This window comes from Elephantulus edwardii, unplaced genomic scaffold (assembly GCF_000299155.1).
Source record: "Elephantulus edwardii isolate Elephantulus edwardi_28Jun2011 unplaced genomic scaffold, EleEdw1.0 scaffold00115, whole genome shotgun sequence".
Lineage (NCBI taxonomy): Eukaryota > Metazoa > Chordata > Mammalia > Macroscelidea > Macroscelididae > Elephantulus > Elephantulus edwardii.
The window spans coordinates 8,610,103-8,628,308 of NW_006399865.1; the positions used below are offsets into that span (position 1 = coordinate 8,610,103).

At 46.2% G+C, this 18,206-nt stretch overlaps 1 protein-coding gene across 1 annotated transcript in view; it reads right to left on the reverse strand.

Moving 5' to 3' along the window:
• Positions 1 to 16,985, reverse strand: part of ACE2 (angiotensin I converting enzyme 2) — a 46,801-nt gene extending 29,816 nt beyond the window's left edge. Inside the window, exons 1-6 of the mRNA XM_006892395.1 lie at positions 16,800 to 16,985; positions 8,345 to 8,503; positions 6,884 to 6,977; positions 5,950 to 6,093; positions 3,759 to 3,856; positions 2,504 to 2,609 (exon numbers count right to left, since the gene is read on the reverse strand). Of these exons, the coding sequence (XP_006892457.1) occupies positions 2,504 to 2,609; positions 3,759 to 3,856; positions 5,950 to 6,093; positions 6,884 to 6,977; positions 8,345 to 8,503; positions 16,800 to 16,985 (787 nt within the window). The remainder of the gene's footprint in view (positions 1 to 2,503; positions 2,610 to 3,758; positions 3,857 to 5,949; positions 6,094 to 6,883; positions 6,978 to 8,344; positions 8,504 to 16,799) is intronic.
• Positions 16,986 to 18,206: the final 1,221 nt, after the last annotated feature.

Consider the following 18,206-nt stretch of genomic DNA (forward strand, 5'->3'; position numbering starts at 1 on the left):
ATTGCACCAAAACTAGGAGGAATCAACTCCCTGGCAGCTAATGCAGTGGTCCACTTAATTAGATGATCTGGGGAAATGGAGTAAAAATACATGTGGAGTCCAATGCTGAAATCCTAAAGGCAAAGCTATTCATTGTACAAGGATGTGCTATGGGACATTTGGCTGAAATACAGTCCGTATGTAAGAGAGCGAAATGTGAGGCAGTAAAGCAGAACGGCATGGCTCCTAAAAGCAACAAGATAAAGGTAAATAATCCAACTGAAAAATGGGCACAGGATATGAACAGACACTTCACCGAAGACGACATTCAGATGGCCAACAAGCACATGAAGAAATGTTCAAAATCCCTAGCTCTGAGAGAGATAGATGCAAATCAAAACAGCTATGAGATATCATCTCACCCCAGTCAGAATAGCAAAATTTAACAGAACAGCAAGCAACAAATGCTGGCGAGGTTGTGGAGAAACTGGAACCCTTACTCACTGTTGGTGGGAGTGTAAAATGTTGCAACCACTGTGGAAGGTGGTATGGCGCTTTCTCAGAAAGTTGCAAATAGAGATACCATTTGACCCAACAATTCCACTACTGGGAGTATACCGCAAAGAGACCAGAACTGACATCCAAGCAGATATATGTACATCCATGTTTATTGTGGCTTTGTTCATAATAGCAAGGAGTTGGAAACAACCTAAGTGCCCATCAATAAACGAATGGATAGAGAAGCTGTGGTATATTCACACAATGAAATACCATGCTGCATTGAAAAACAAGGAACTCATGCAATATTATTCAAAATGGGTGACCCTGAAGGATATTATGCTGAGTGAAGTATCTCAGTCACAAAAGGACAAATACTGCATGGTGCCACTGTTGTAAAGCAGGACTGACATCAGGGTTGGGGGAGACTGAGAAAGATGGGTTCAATAATGTATACTGCATTGAAACAGATGAGGGAGAAAACTGTTTAAAAGGGATATGTGATTAGGTATTTTTGTCATGACAGGAGTCCAGAGCTAAGGCTGCATAGTGGAGTGGCCCTCAGGGGATGGATTGTAAAACAATGAAAGAATTTTACTTTTCCAAAAGAAGAGTGTACTGGGGCAGGGTTGGGAGGGGAGAAGAGTGCAACAATGAATAAATGGAAATCCAAAGTCTTTGTAAATTTTTGCTGAAATTAATAATTTTTTTTAAAAAATGCAAAAAAACAACTGCGTGGGCTGAATCAGCAGACATACTGTCTAGAACAAAAGCAGTCATGGCACCATTTTCCTCTACGTTGGTCAGACCTCAAGGTACCACAAGGTAGACTGATGCAGTGATTGTGACAGTGAACTTGAACATATCAGAGAGGGTGAGGGTGAAGCAGGATAGGGGAAGGTTCGCATCTCTTATTCTTAGGGTCACAGTGAGTCCAGGTCGACTTGATGGCACCTAACAACATCAACCACAATAATCAATTCTTCTACCTTAGAAAGAAGGAAGAGCCTCATCAGGGCAGACATGTTCAAGCGGAAACTGAATTCTTGAATACAGCTAGTAAGAGAAGACTGTACACATTCTTCATCTAGGTCTCTAGCTGACAGTTGGCTATGGAGAATGAGCTACAAACAGCTTAGTTTAACAGCAGTAAGAATGCTATTGTATGCATGTATTGTATCAGTAACATTAATGTTCTTAAGTCTCAGCTGCTGGAGCAGGGAAGGGGCAGATGGGAAAGGAGGACGACTCAGCTAAGAGGTTCTCCAGGTCTTGGACGGTCTCCAGGCACTCAATTGCAGGATCCAAAGACCTTGACCCTTGTTTCTCCTTTCTTCCTTATTAAGAAGGCCTCATCCATTACTCAAATGATTCCAAGACAGGTACCCTTTGGCAAGAGTAGCAAGTACAGTCGGTCTAAAGGGAACTTTGCAAACTTCCAGTCTCGCTGCACCTCCGCTGTGGGCAAGCGTCCCTCTCTCTCGTGCCTACTTCCTCCTCTCTATGCTTCTCTCTTCTGACAGTATCATCCCAAAACCTCGAGTTCCATCCTGGAGCTCAGACAACTCAAAGTAGTACAAACTATTGCCCTCCATTTTCACTCATATGTAGACGTGGAATTATTAGTTATCATTGGTAATCTTACCCTCTGGGTTGTGCTCAACATAATCTTTAAGTATGAAATGACAATATACAATCGAAGGTGATTTCAAATAACCCTCGACCTGGACTCACTATCTTGCGGTACCTTGAGGTCTGACCAACGTAGAGGAAAATGGTGCCATGACTGCTTTTGTTCTAGACAGTATGTCTGCTGATTCGGCCCATGTAGTTGCTTTTTTTTTTTCCCCCATTTTCAAGGTGAGGAAAGCTTTTTCAAAATGTGGTTTCTAGCCTTTCACGAACAGCTTCTGTGTCACAGACTTTCCTAAAAGTGTTTTGTTTTTGGGTCTTACTCCAAAAGACAATTGTATTGGTGTAAACAACCAAGAGCCAAGTTCTCAGAGAATCCCCCCGGGCTGCTTACCCAGCAGATGGGCAGGAAGGCATCCAGTTGGACTGAGTCGATTGGGATAAGCTTCCATCAACTTTCTCCTCACATAGGCATGCAGATGTTCATATAAGGGCTTAATCTGAAATGTCCAGAAGGACCATTTAAGGCCAAGTGTGCAATTCCATTGTCTACCCCCAGATCCGCAACTCTAGAAATAAAGGCTCCTTCGAACAATTAAAACTTCCCTAAAGAGTGAGGGAAACATTTCTTCTCACAGATATTCTGGGACACTCACGAACACACCTTGTTCTCAAGTAGTTACTTCAGAAAGGAAACAAGCTGACCAGAGGAAGCCAAGGGCCCCAAAAGAAAGCAATTTCAAGAATAATAATTCATCTTATGAAGCTGTCTATTTCCTTAGAAAAAAAATTGTATAATATAAATATTTTTTTAAAAATCTAATTATATGAAGTATAATGTCAGTCATTTTGACAATAGCAACTTGAAAGATAGGACTAACAATTTAGGGGGCAGTGAGTTAATGCTAGTAAGTGTGAAACAGGTTGGGAAAGGAGGGTGAAAATGTTGCACAACTCTAAGAACGGGGTGTCACTGAAAGGTACGTGTAGAAACTGTTAACAACATGGCTCTGGTGGTGTCATGTGTACGTAAGGTGTTAGGATACTACCCAGAAAGATCAGCTGTACTGCAGGGATGGACCATTTCTGCCCATAAAGATTTACAGCCTCGGAAGCCCACTGAAGGCACTCCGTGAGTCAGAATTGATTCCATGACTGAGTTTGGTTTCATTGATGGTTGTGATAGAGTAGCCAGTTTGAAGAGACTGAGACAAGGGAACTAGTTAGGGGTGAAAATGAAGAAAGAGGGAGACACTGGGAAGTAAATACTGCTCTTCCTACAGCTCTCCCTTCCCCAGGACGGCTGCCGTAGACAAAGGCTCAGGAGATAATGGTGCCAGTTGTCCTGAGAAAGGAAGCAAAGCCTGTGGTTCTGGCAGCGAAGGAGACAGGGCTAACTCCAGGTTGAATCTGATAGGCTTTCTATGGCTGATGGCTGATCAGTTGCTCGAGACAGGACATAGGTAGAGACAGAAAGACCAGCTGTGAAAGGAACTGATGCTCTTTGAAGCTTGCCCTGTTTACGAAAATGCCTTCAGAGCTCTGACGGCTCTTCAGGGCTGAGAGATGGCAGAGCAGTGTGTGTGGAACCAGTTGGGGTTCCTCCTGTCACTGTCCCACCCCATCACTGTGGTCAATGCCCAGGTTACCTGCTGAAACGTTTCCTCCACATCTTGCATCAGCTGGGTGCGGCTATAGTCCTCTGTCTCATAGTCTCCTCTCCAGTAATCCCCGTAGTCCTCATAGCCTGAAAAGAAGCAGGGCGACATGAAGAGGTTAAGAGGAAGCCCAGTCCACATCAATTTGTTTTAGTGAGAAGTGGAGGAAATCCGTAAGTTTTAGCGTATTTTTTATTGCCCTTATTAAAAACATCGACTCCATGGGAGGCAAGCTTATAAAGACCCTAACTGATAATATCTGCTGAAGGAGCCCTGGTGGCACAACAGTTAAGCACTCAGCTGTTAATCAGAAGGTTGGCAGTTCGAACCCACCCAGCAATTCCTTGGGCACGAGACCTGGTGGTCATTTCCCGTTAGGATCACAGTCTGGGAAACCTGACATGGCAGATATATTGAGTTCCAGCAACAACAGTGTCTCTACAATTCCTATATGATGGAAACCCTACAAAGGTATTAGAATCATAACCCCCAGTGGGCAGAGTGATTCCAGGGTTTGTGCTCTAATCAGAAAGTTAGTGTTTCAAGGTCCCTCAGCAGTGCTGGAGGAAAAAGTGCCTGGCCAACATGTTTCTGTAAAATTATGGCCAAGAAAACCACTTTTTCTTTGAATCAACCTGGCAGTGAGTAGGTTTGATAGGACGAGACGCACTCTTGTTCCTTAACCCCTGGACTCTGCTCTCTTGCTAGGTCGGTTTGCACCATCAACTTTAAAACACATGACTTGATATCTCAGTCAGTTGATTTGCATTTTGCTGGGTGCCTTACACTTTTAGATCCGACCCAACTTGAGGGGGAGCTTGCCACCAGACACTTGTTTTGGTTTGCAAAGTGTATGCAAATTAAACACACGTAGTATTTTAGCAAAGCACATCCTGAGGGGCTTCTTTCAGTGTTTCTCAGTCGGGAAATGTGAGCTTGTGTGCTGGGGTCTCAGCAAAGCAGGTTTGCAAATGCATTTTAAGTGATTTTTATTTTTACAGGTACACTGACAGTGGAGAGAAAGATTTGATTGGAAAGATATGCAGGATATTGTTATTTGTTTCATGGTTGACCAGCTTGTCTATAACTTGAGTGTATGAGGTGAAGGGACAGTGGAAGAAATTTAGAAAGAGCAGATGAGAAAGTCTGCCCTCCTCAGCTCCAGGAGGCCAGGAATCAGTCAGGGTTGATAATAATGTTAAGACTTCAGTTCATTATTCAGCAGGAGAACAGGAGCATACGGTGAGCCCACTGCAGGTGAATCATGTCTCACTCAAGTGATTTAAGGGAAAACAAAGAAAAAGAGTCACAACTCCACGTGCCACCATGCCATTTCTGAATCATAGGAGGTAACTCTATAGGTCAGAATAGAACTGCTCTGTAGTGTCTTCAAGGCTTCACAGAAGCAGGCTGCCACATCTTTCTTCCCCGGAGAGGCTGGTGGGTTCGAACTGACATCTTTTGGTTAGCAACCAAGCCCTTGTAACCGTATCACCGCCAGGGCTCCTATACTTACACCTTCCAAAAAGAATTCTTTTGGAGCCTATAAAAATCAGTTTTTCTTTCTGAGACAGTACACTGAGATAGGCGCCCAGATGGCCTCTGAGGCTTATCTGTGGCCAGGTGATGGGCGAAGGCGCCTCCTTCGTATCATTTCTCAGTCATAGGACTCATTTAACCTCTCAACTCCCTCGACATCCTCAGGGGCCTGAGCAGTGCCTGGATTCCTGGGCAGTTGCTTCTGTTAAGCTCCTGTAGTAGACTTCCACTCTTGAGATCTGTCAACTCTGGAATGTCCCGGTGCCTTTTCCCATTTTCCAGTGGCTCGCTCCTGGGCTTAGGTGTCTGACTTACTCAGCAGATAGGTTTTTACTTTAGGGGTAGCTTTGTCAAAGGGCATGCCAAAGAGAACCAGTCCTGTGACCCATTGAGAGCTTCAAGACCTCCAAACACACAAATCCCAAAGCCAGTGCTGTCGAGCACATCAGATTCATGGTGACTCCAGGTATCACCGAGTGTAACTGCTCCATGGGCTTCTGGCTGGAATCTTTACGGAAGCAGATTGCCAGGTCTTTCTTCCACAGTGCCACTTGGCAGGTTCAAACTGGTAACATTTTGATTAGTGACAGATGTGCAAGCCCCTCATGGACCAATTAGGATCCCTGCAGACCAGCAGACTTACCGTTTCCTCTTGCCATCTCATTTTTCAGGTCCACATACTCTTCATATAACGGCCTCAGCTGCCTGCCGACCTCACGTCTCCAGCCTTCCCAAGCCCAGAGCCTCTGGTCATAGTCTGTGCTATTTTCCATAATGCGATCCAGACCTGTGATTGCAAAGCTCCCATGAGCACCATTAAAATAAACATGCACTTGTGGGATTTTTATTTGCAAACGATCATGTAAACGTCAAAGTGTGTGGAGTGTAAGATTGGCAGAGAGCAAGGCCCAAAGTTATTAAAAGACATCGCCTTGCTTGTTCCTTTCTTCTCCCGTGTGGTAGCTCCAACATGTCTGCAGAGTCTCTCCAGTCCTTGAAATGATCATTAACTGAACACAATTCCTTGAATGTGACAAAACTTACAATGAGATTTTGTGAGTAACTTTTAAATAAAAGTATCTAAGTGCTGAAATACTTGGAATCTTACCACTTTTGCATTATCTATCCATGATAGAATTTTATATAACTTGAGAGAGGAAAAAAATGGGTACATTTCATAATCACTTATGCAAAATCAATCCTGGAGCCAGAGGCCAATTCTCACCCTCCATGTTAGACACTTGGGTTTAATTCCGGATGAATGCACCTTAGGTACAACCGCCTCTCGTCTGTCAGTGGAGGTTTGCATAAGGCTCTGATGCTGAACAGACTTCAACAGAGCTTCCGGATTAAGATGGACCAGGGGAGAAAATGACCTGGCAAAGTTCCTTCTAGAAACCAGCCAGTGAAAGTTCTATGGATCAGTCCACAGCTGATCGGGAGCAGGGGGTGGGGGTGGGGGAGGGATAAGATGGGGCAGTGCTTCCTTTCCTAATGCAAGGACTCCCCAAGAGTGGAAGGCCAACTTGATGGCAGCTGACAACAACAGAAGTAGCAACTCAAAACTAATAGCCTACCTGGTTCAAGCAGTAAGCACTCCTGTGGGTTGTCCGGATTGCAAACCCGTCCAGTACTGTAGATGGTACTCATTGTGTTTAGAATTGTGTCCAACTGCAAATGGAAGGTAATAAGCAATGTAACAATGCGGGGAGAAAACGCTAGAGAGTATGATAATGCAAGAGAGCTCTTCACCATGTGGTTTTTGTTTTTTGTTGGTTTTTTTTAATATTAATGAACATTTACAGAGATTTTGGATTTCCATTCATTCATTGTTATACTTTTCTCCCTGCTCACCCCTCTCCTCTCCCCCCCTCCAGTCCACTCCTCTCCTTGAAAAGTAAAAGAAAAATTCCTTCATTGGTATACAATCCTCTCCCCCACCCCTCGCCTGGGTACACTCCACTAGGCAACCTTCATTCTGGACTCTTACCATAACCATAATACCCAATCACGTATCGCTTTTCAGCTGTTCTCTCCCTCATCTGTTTCAATGCAGTATACATAATTTATCCAATTTTTCTCAGTTTCACCCCAACCCTGATGTCAGTCTCATTCTACAACAGTGGCACCATGCAGTATTTGTCCTTTTGTGACTGAGATACTTCACTCAGCATAATATCCTCCAGGGTCACCCATTTTGAATAATATTGCATGAGGCCTCCATACACTCCTGTATGCAAAGAGGAATGTCTCCATTGTTCCATTTCACCTGCTGTCCCCTCTCCCCAGAAGGCAAAAGTAAGTGGAATTGAGTCGCTCAATAGTGGGAGGGTCTGTCCCTTCCTTAAAGGGATCCACACTTGGAGCTGCTGACTTGTGAAGGGGTGATCCAACCATCCTTGACTTGGCGCTGTTGCAAGAGTCAGTAGGAGGTGGTGTTTCAGAACCAGAGGGGGAAGGTGTTGGATAACAAACGTATAAGGTTTCTCAGGGTGGTACAATCAACATTCTGAACCAGATAATGGTTTAGGCTGGGAGGCTTTCTGTGCACTGTAGGATGTTTAGCAGTGTGTCTATTTGCTAGAGTGGCAATCACACCCAGAACCACTGGCCTCAATTCAGTCTGTTCTCCAGGAAGCCTGGTCTTCAGGAAGATGACCTGCATAGGGTAGCCATGCCTGGCACCATCTCTGTTCAAGTCCCTGTCCTACACAGTTTAGAGAATAGATTTTATGGTCACCCTGCAATCCTGAAGGCATGCGGTTCGAATCCACCTATTGCTCCTGGGGAGAAGGATGGGCAGTCTCCTCCTGTGTGATTAACTGCCTCTGAAAACCCACCAGAGAGTCAGCTATGAGTCAGTTCCAACTTAGTGGTACTCAACAACAACCACCACCACCTAGACACAGGATTCCTGTTTGAAGTCATTGTTAGTATAATCTATGCAGATAAGGGAAGTAGCCGTGAGTCATAGGAATATTCACTATTTTGCAAATATTTCAATTCTGGCTTCAGTGACCAAATGCCCACAAACATACCCGTTGGCTCTTGTCTGGTGACAGTACCGCTGACCCGCTCTGCTGAAGGACCTGCAGTTGAAGCTTGATAGAGGGATCTGAAATCTCATTTACTGGGAAATTTTTGGCAACCTTGGACTGTTCTTCATAAAAGGAAGACCATTTGGCCCCTGCTTCGTTCTGTAACAACAACAAAGGAAATAAAATCAAGATCAGAGTGGTGCTGTCTGAACAGATAGGACCCAAGATATAGCCCAAGAGCCATCTGGTGGAACAGCAAATATTTCCTGAGTGGTTTAATCCTCTCCTTTGCTGAAGTCAAGGCTTGGGTTAAGGGTGAGAGACCTCTCTTGGTCACCCTCTCTTTCTGGCCTTTTGCCTAGCTCACCCACCACAGTCCTGTCCTCAGAGCTGAGACACACTGTGAGGTTCTGGAATGTGTGTTCTTAGTTCTATGCAGGCTGGGGGGGAGGTGTTGGGGGTGGTCAAGGACTCAATCATCAATGCTGTAAGGCAAGAACAAAACTGTGATGATGGGCCCATGACCAAGGAGATCCTTCACAGGACACTCTGAGGTGCCTCGACCTAGCCCAGAGATGCTGATCTTCAATTACAATTCCGAACAGCAAAGGAGACCAAAAGGGTGTGATATGATAGAAATGGGGTGTGGAAGGGACAGCAATGGTGGTGAAACCAGAGAAGCAGTCCTCCCCCATTGCCAAACACCCCACCTTTCAGGAACTCTAGTTCCAGCTGCCATGGAGTTGATTCCTTGGTGTCCCTTGGTGACAGAACTGATGAGTGCTCAACTACTAGCCAAAAGGTTGGCAGTTTGAACCCGCCCAGAGATGCAGTGGAATGCCTGCCTAGCGACACATGGGGCTTCCATGAGTGTCAGTGAAGCTCGTTTTTGTTCCTTTTGGATGTCTCAGAACTCAAAGCAACCCTTTGTCTGAGAGGACAAAACTCTTCCGGGGCCTGTGTCAGCAGCCTCTCAGTGGTCGCCAAGTTTGACCCCTTTGGGCAGGCACTGTGCTGACCCGTGTCTTTGAGGGGCCTCTTCTTTTTCCCTGACCCTCTACTTTACTGAGCACCATGTCCTTCTCTAGGGACAGGCCCCTGGAGTTAGTGCTTCCAGTTCACAAATGAGGAAACTAAGGCACAAAGCTTGCTCTGTGACCTAGGTAGTAATTGGAAGAGCAAAGGTGTCAACTCAGATGTGTTTGCCTCCAAAGCTAATGCTCTAACCATTGCCCCGAGGGTGACGCCTGCTAGGCTTCTTCCTCAGAGGCCTGAGTGGAGAGTGACACAGGAACCGATCTCCAGCAGCGCACAGTCCCCTGCACAGTGCACGGCACTCTCAATTCCTGCCCCTCACCCAACCTAGCGTGACTTACCGTCAAACTTCGATAGCAGATTATAGGAATAGTCTCATTCGCCTCCACCTCTGGAAACAACTCAGAATCCCCCAAAGCCCGCGGTCTCAGAACGCTTTTTTGATTAGACAGGATGTGGGAATGTTGAAGCAGGACATCAGATTGGATCTGATTTCTCACTACTGTCCTCCATGTGTTGCACTTCAGCTCAGAGAAATTCCTTTATGTTGCCTTGCCTTCTGGTCCCTGGGAACATACTATTCATTCCCAGGCCACCCTTTTTAATCTTATTTACAGTATATCCTCTATCTCTACCCTCAGGCTCCCAAGGCCAAATGAAACAGATGGCTTTAACAGTTGTGCGGAGGATCAAAGCTGATTTATACATACCAATCAGATCATTTAGCCTTTGGTGGGTAGCTATATATTAATACATAGCATTTTTTGGACCAGAATGACGGCTAAAATGAATGTACACACAGCTGTTTCCAGAGGCCCCAGACTCCAAGGAACAATTATTGAGAAACCAAGCACCTCATGATGGCTCTGTGCAAAGGCAAAAGTGCAGCAACTCAAACGACACAAGTTTCTGCAGCCATGGATGGAGGGCTTGGGCAGGACACAGATGGTCCAGGACAACTTACCAGGAATCCACTCTCTGACCCTGCCTGGAGCCATTGCTGTCATTGCTGGGTGACAGAGCTGAATTCACCCGGAGGGTGTTTGGTTTTCACTGCAATCTATACAGAAGCAAAATTGCCAAGTGTTTCTGCTATAGAGCCTATGGGGTGAGTTTGAAACACCAACCTTTTGCTTAGTAACCAAGCACTTAACCGTTGCCCTGCCAGTGGACACCGCCTTCTCATCCCATTTGACAGCCTTCTAATTTCAAAGACTCGAGAATCCGGGTCTTTCAAGAACATACTCTGTTCTTCTGGCCCCCTAACTCCATACATGTTTTAAAGTCTCTGGACCATGCAAACTGGCTGCTAGCTGAAAGGCTGGAGTTTTGAGTCTGTCAAGGGGAGCATGGGAACAAAGGCCTGGCCATCTCCTGAAAATCTGAAATGCTGTGGTGCAGCTGTGACCACCCCACATCGTGCCAGTGTGTTTAGTAATTAGTAATAAAATTTGGATGCAACTGGACATATTATTATTTTGGGCTGCTCAAATTCAGTGTCCCCAAGACTATGAGACTGAAGTGATAACTGACAAAGGAAAACTAGTACAATCAGGGCATCCAAGGCACGTGAATCATGTTGAGTTTACTCTGTATCTCCTGGGATGTAATGTATCCATTTACATTTGTTAGTTGTTGAGAAATTTGTGCACCTTATATTTCAAGAGACAAAGAAAGGGGAAATGCCTTTGCCCAGAGTGTTCGAGTCGTCTCTGCGGAGTGAGAGGTGCATCTGGTTTCCTACCTCCATTGCACTTGAGGGGGTTCTTAGGTGGTGCAAACAGTGAGATGAAAGGTTGCAGGTTTGAGTTCAGTCTCAAGTGCCTCAAAAGAAAGCCCTGCCTATCACCGCCCCCTCCAAAAAAAAGCATCCATTGAAAAATGGGACATGGTTCTACTGTGACGCACGGGGGTTGCCAGGAGGAGATGCCAACTCAACAACTGGCTTCTTAAGGTTATTTCCTCACAACTTGATATAATAATAGTTTTCATTTGAGGTCAAGTCCATGGATGATAAACCTAACACTCTGAAAGTTAAACTCATTGCCATCAGCTCGAACCCACTCAGAGCTGACCCTTCATTGGGTTCCTGAGGCTGCAAACTGTAGGAGAGGGGTGTGCTCATCTTTCTCCCTTGCTTTCTCTCCTGCTGGTGTTTTCCAGCTACCAGAGAAGCTTGACCTTTGGCTTATTCGTAGCACAGTTCCCTGTGGACCACACCAGCAGAACAGACGATTTGGGAGCAGCATCCTTCTCTCAGTAGTGACAACCTGATCGTGTTCTTATGAGGCTCTTTCAAGTCAGCTCCAACTGTTGCGTGAGAACATATTACTGATATACCTTACTCACTCTGATTCCTGTGTGTTCTATCGTGGAAGCTATGGGAATGCCACCAGCAGTTCATATACCAGCAGAGTTATCTGTGGCAGATGATAGGTTTCACAGGAACTTAGAGACTAAGAGAATAAGTAACCTAAATGCCATGAATGGGGGGGGAGGACAAGCTTTGGGGACCTTCATTTGCTAAGATGGGATGTCTTGGGATAGCTGATGTGGCAGGACGCAAAATGAGAAGAAACACACATCCCCTCCTGTAGCTCTATTCTTAGACTAATAGAAAGTAAGATCTACTCTTAGAGTAATAGAAAGTAAGAGGTAACCCAAACCCTCAGTGGTATAGTGTTTGCAGTTCACATGCCCAAGTTGCCAGGCAGCCCTACAGCCCCTGGCGGCACTTGCTTGTGACTCCAGAGGTGGTTTCTGCTGGGCTGGGCCAACTACCCATGTGGTCCCCATTCTTTAGCTGGTTTCCCTAGGCACACATGAATGGCAAGGGCAGAGACGCAAGGGACAAGTGCCGACATTCAGGTCCCCACACGAGCAAGGTGCATGGTGAAAGATAGGCACCACTTGCCGTACTTCCCCGACCACATCTAAGTGTTTGCTTCACTACTTATAAAAAAAAACCACAACAAATCCAGTAGCAGTTTTCAGTGTCTCACATCTTTAGATTGAAGAATGGCCCAGTTCTACAAGTCTCAGCAGTCAGATCGCTGACATGTAAATGACATTTCCTTAAGTTCATGGTATCTATCACTTTGGAGCCGGCAGATGCCTTTCCTTCCTAGGATGAAGCGATTCCGCATGAGTCCTCCTGACATCCGACCCCGTGGCTCATCTCAGATGCTTCCACAGGCGGGATTTTCTCTCAGGCTCTGGCCCTTCTCTCCCGAGCCACTCTGGTCTCCTCAATCATTTTACTTGCTCTTTTGGGAAAACAAGGCTCTGCTTCCAAAAGTATTCTTTTAAACATGACTATCAGCATGGCGTTCCTATATGCGTGGGATAACATCCTCTGTTTTCTTTCCAGAACTTTCTGGATGATTCTAGCCATTGTGATCTGAAAACTTACTAAGCTGAAGCCTTCAGGGGACAACCTTGAATAATTTTTAGGCCTTTTCCTGAGTCAAAAGTGATTTTGGGGGGCGGGACAGAAGGTGATTTCTGAAGGCTCACCAGCACTCAGGAATTGTGTGTGTGTGTGTGTGTGTGTGTGTGTGAAGAAATAAATAACATGCTTGATATATATCAAGAGAAGCTAATCCTTGGAAAATGACATCATGCTGGAAAAGGTGGAGGGTCAGAGAAAGAGAGGAAGACCCCCGACAAGATGGATTGACATGGTGTCTACAGCAATGGGCTCGAGTGTATCAGAAATGCTGAGGATGATACAGGATAGGGCAGGGTTCAAGTCCATTTGTTCAAAGGATTGCTGTTAAATTGACTGCTTGGCACCTGACAACAACTACATATACCCTGGGTTTTTCGGAGGCGTTCAAGTGTATGTCCTTTTATTCTCTATCAAACTCATTCCCTTCGAGTTGGAACTGCCTCAGAACCAACTCCCCCATTGGGTATCCAGAACCATAAATGGCACAGAGGGAGGCTGAGTAATCTCACCCCTCACCCCTATGTTTGTGTGTGTACGTATTAGTGATCTCCCAAAAACCCACTGTGTGGCATGGCTTTCAGATTTTGCTAAACGTCTTCCGGGTAATCAAGGTATCAAAACAAAAAATATTAGAAACCCTGAAAGGGACCTTGAAAAGCTGAATGGCGATCTCAGGTGCCTTACTGATTTTCAGCTTCCTGTTATTATTTGCCGTCAAGTCAATTACAGAAACTCCCAGAGACCCCCAGGTACGCAGAGTAGAACTGCTCCACAGGGTTTCTAAGGCTGAATGTGACTTCTCAAGAAACAGTTCACCAGGCCTTTCTTCAACGGTGCCCCTGAGGAAGTTTAAGCTAATACTATTTTTTTTTTCTTTTTAAGACAGGATTTTTTTGTTTTGTTTGTTTCTTCTTTCTGGTTTGGATGACTTCCCTCCCATGCCCCTATCCCCCTCAGTTTATAGCTAAACAATAGAGAGAATACTGTGTACTTTCTTTGAAAAATCCATATAATCTTTTTTTCCCCTATCATTTACTTTTTTACGTGCTTTGCAAGCATGTTATTTATGTCTTTTTTTTTTTAACTCTTCTCTCCTTATTGTCTCTGTTAACCCTCTAGGTTTGATTCTTTCTGTGTATAGACTGTCACTTGGGTTGTTTCCTATTTACTGTCTTACAGCGAGTCGTTGACTGAAATAGGCAAGAGAGTGAATTACGTAGCAAGTTCTTTTCTGTGTCCAAGAAGTTAATCCAGACCTAACCCCAAAGATGATGAGACATTTGCTCACCAGAGAATCTCATTAAAATACACTTCGGTGTAGTCAGTCAGTCAGTTTGTATCTTAGGAGAATGGATATTGGCCAGGAAGGAAATTTACTGGAAATTTCCTCATCTCTGTGTAGACAAGGTTTGCTGTCACTGTCCAGAGACAAAAGTACATATTTCTCAGTTTCTCCTGCTGGGCTCCTTGCTGCATGCAGGCCAAGGGACAGAGAGGAGAAAGAACAGATGACTGTTTTTGCACTGGACGTAATGTACAGATGATTTAAAGTATGTGAGAGGGGGTGTGCAGGTTCTAGGCAAGTGCCATTCCATTTTACATAAGGGACTTGACCATCTGGGATTTTAGAATCTGAGAGTGGAAGCTCGGGTGCCTGGAACCACAGCCCCATGGATACCATAGCTTATTCCTATTAGCATATTTTAATCACTGGGGGCAGCATGGTTACCATTGTAGAATTTCCCCCTTCTCTGTAGAAAATCCAGCTGGATTCCTGCCCAGGGCACCTTGTACACAGCCACTACCCATGGTGGAGACTTGCATATTACCGTGCTGCTGCACAAGGTATGTGGTTCGAATCCACCAGCCGCTCTGCAGGAGAAAGATGAGCCGTCTCCTCCCTTGTGATTCACTGCCTCTGAAAGGCCACCGGAGGGTCAGCTATGGATTGCTTCCAACTCTGTGGTCGACAGCAACAACATGATGCTGGACAGACTTCAGCAGTTTCCAAACTAAGATGGATGAGGAAGAAAAGCCTGGCAGTCTACTTCCAAAAGGCTTTGGGGGAAAACCCTGTGGGTCCCGATAGCCTGAGACACCCCATGAGTTAGGTTACCCATTGGACAGCAGCTTTGGGGAACAACAATTAGGAGCGTTACCTTCACTTTTCAATTGAGAAAAAGCACGACTGGAGGGAGTTAAGACACTTGGCCACTATCTGGCAGCTTGGAAGAGTCAGAGTTGGGATGTGAACCCAGGGTGTCTGTCGCCCAGCACCAGACATGTGCACTTGACAGCGCTAAGTGAGCTCACTGGCTTTGCGGGATACCAAGCCTCAGCAGTCGCCTCCTCCTGGGGCCTCTTGTAGCGCCCCCTACAGTGCTGGAAGAGCACTGTCAACACACATGCCCACAGAATAGAAGTTCTAGGCAACCGTGCCTCTGCAATTTGCCTGCCTTCCCTGCTAGGGCCACACAGCCACCCTGGAACTAACTCACCCTTCGCCACTGCTTAAGGAAGGAGAGACAGGCCAGCTTGCTTCTTGCCCTGAACTAGTTGCACTTGTCCGTGAAAGGGTCTGTTCTTTGCTGCAGTCCAGCTGCACTGCGCTGCTGCTCTTTCACGCCTGGCCTGTGCCCTTGACAGTGGGTGCTATTCGGAGGTGGTGGAGCTTGGTGATGGAGAGAGGGTTCCTGCACCCATCCCACTCTGTAACCTGCCTTGTCAGCATCTGGATGGAAAGAATAGCAGAGCGGCTACCTGCCTCCCTGTCACCGTGCTGCCGCTTCCCTTTGGCTGTGCTCACAGAACGGTGATGGTGACAGCCCTGGGGCCGGTTCAGCCTCCACAGCTCCCCTCTGAGACAGATCGTGAGCACTGACCTCTTGGTCACAACTGGAAAAACTCAGGTGCAGAGTTCCTTGACGGGTTCAAGTACACTCAGCTTACAGATGATGGAGCCACAATTTGGACATAGGGTGTCCGGCTCCAGATCTCTCCGGCGCAATGTGAATACACCCTCCTTCGCTGCCACCCTGCATAACTCGGCTAATGCCCAACGGTCACCTCCAGCCAACACCACGTCTAAACGGAGTAAGAGTCACAATGAAGGCAAGAGAAGAGCCTATCACCATGGCAACTCAAGACCGGCAGCATCTGGCTTTCCCTGACCTTTAGGGGGGGAAAAAGAAACTTCCTCTTGGAGGGTTTTGGATGAGACAGCAGGTCTCAAACTTGATTTGTCTAGTGAAGAGGAGGATAGGATTTAAGCATGCAACCCACTAATCATTTGAGGGGGGGGGAAGAATCACGAACAACACTTTTTTAAAGAATGTGCCACCCATGTGCCACACACACCGAAACAATCCTCGGAAGTAGTTGTTTGACTCTCCGCCCCTCAAATATAGGAAAAGGCTTCAGGGGGTCTGAGAGAAGAAAGTCCTGGCTCAGACAAAGCCTTTTGCTCTCCCTAGGCAGGCTGAAATTGGTCAGAAGGAGTTTTAAGTATAGCGATCCTGGGACCTTGGGAAGCCCCTCCAAGCTCCACGACCATGAGGAGCAAGCTGGTTTCCTAAGCCCCCAGCAGCATCTTGCGCTTAATGTCTTGTTTCTAGAGAAGATCCCTATTGATACTGGATGCTCAGGGGAATTATTAACTCAATAACTGATGGCATCCCCAGGAAACAGGTTGAAAGCCTGCTTCTGATGAGAGTTAGGACAGCGACCCTAGCGAGTCTGTTCAGTGGTGCCCAGGGCTCAGCACTGAGACCAGTGGCTTCATCTGTAACAGCAGCCCCAGTGAGCCCCAAAGCCAACCCCGTCTGCACCTGGCACACCACAACAGGAGGTACCGAAGCAAGCATCCAACCCCATAACTAAGAGCACTTCTCTTTGAGTTTCCTTTTTTAGTTTTATGAGTCCACTCTTGAAGAAGAGACAAACACCCTAGTAAGCCCCGCGGGAACTCACCATCTTCTGAGCATTCTCGTCAGTGATGTTGGTGTTATAATCCCAAGAAGCGAGTGAGCTCTGATAAGACAGGTCTTCGGCTTGTTGGTTAAATTGCTCCAGAAAGGCCTTGGCCTGCTCTTCAGTGGTGGGCTGAGCGGCAGCTACGGCCACAAGGCTGAGAAGGAGCCAGCCAGAGCCTGACATCTTCCCCCGGCGCCCAGAGCCCAGCCACTGAGCCACTCTCCCTGCAGTCAGAGGTCCTCACGAGTTGTTCTCTCGTCAGCCTTTGAACTTGGGTTGGGCACTGAGCAGGGGAGACAAGGAGGGGGAGAGAAGAAGAGAGAGAGAGGGGGGGGGGGAAAAAGGACACAGTCAACAATCTGCTGAACTTCTATAGAGTTCATTCTGGGGAGAACAGATACACAAACAGATTTGAGAATGGGTTGTGGGTGTGTTGAGGTTTTTTTTGCAAAGCAAATAAACAAATGTTATTCATTAATCCTAGAAAACCCATAACTCTCCCAGCACTTTATGACCAACTCAAAACTTTTATATATGGTTAATCTGTTACTAAGAAGCTGTTAAAGATCCCCTGAAGCTGCAGTGATTTTTACGGTGACAAAAGAGGCCTATAATTAGGGATCACTAGTAATCCCTTCGCATATGTGTTTTTCCAGACAGCCCATTGATTGCTATCTTCTCCTTTCTCTTTCTTTCAGGCCCATGTTCACAGCAAAATCGAACTGGGTGGTAGTTTTCCCTCCTAAGTAAACTGCTGGGCCCTTGTCCCAATGGGATTCATTTCTTTTTATTCTGATAAGCTTTCATTCTCCTGTCCATTTGGTTATTTTTTTTTTAAAAAAAAACCCTCCCGCCTGGCTTTGGCCATCTTCCGAAGGTTCGTCTTCCCTCTTCAGATGGCCTTGACACGTTGGCTCTGGGACTGACTCTACCTCCTTCCCCATTTCCTTACCTCTTCAAGAATCAGTTGTGGTCACAAGGAAGCAAGAGCGATGCCACATATTGACACGGAACCCACAGAGTGTCCAGGTGCCATTCTGGCCACTCTTAGCCCTGCGATTATGAACACATGGCATGTGGAGGGTGTTCACTAGTCACTGATTGCATTGTGGGATCTGGCTTGATACTCTCATTTCTAGGATGTCGCTATGAACATCACGGTTAAAAGAGAGGAGCCCCATTAAATGGTCAGACTTCCCAGCCTCTGTGACTGGAACTGTGAAGCCTTCACAGAGGGGAACATTTCTTCACCCAGACAAACAAGTCTCCCAAATTCAGGTGACATGACAGTGACCAGTTGCCATCCAATCAGTTCCAACTCCTGGTGACCCTCCTGTGTGCAGAGCTGGACTGTGCTCCGTACAATCTTAAAGGCAAGAATGCCAGGACTTTCTTATGAGGTAC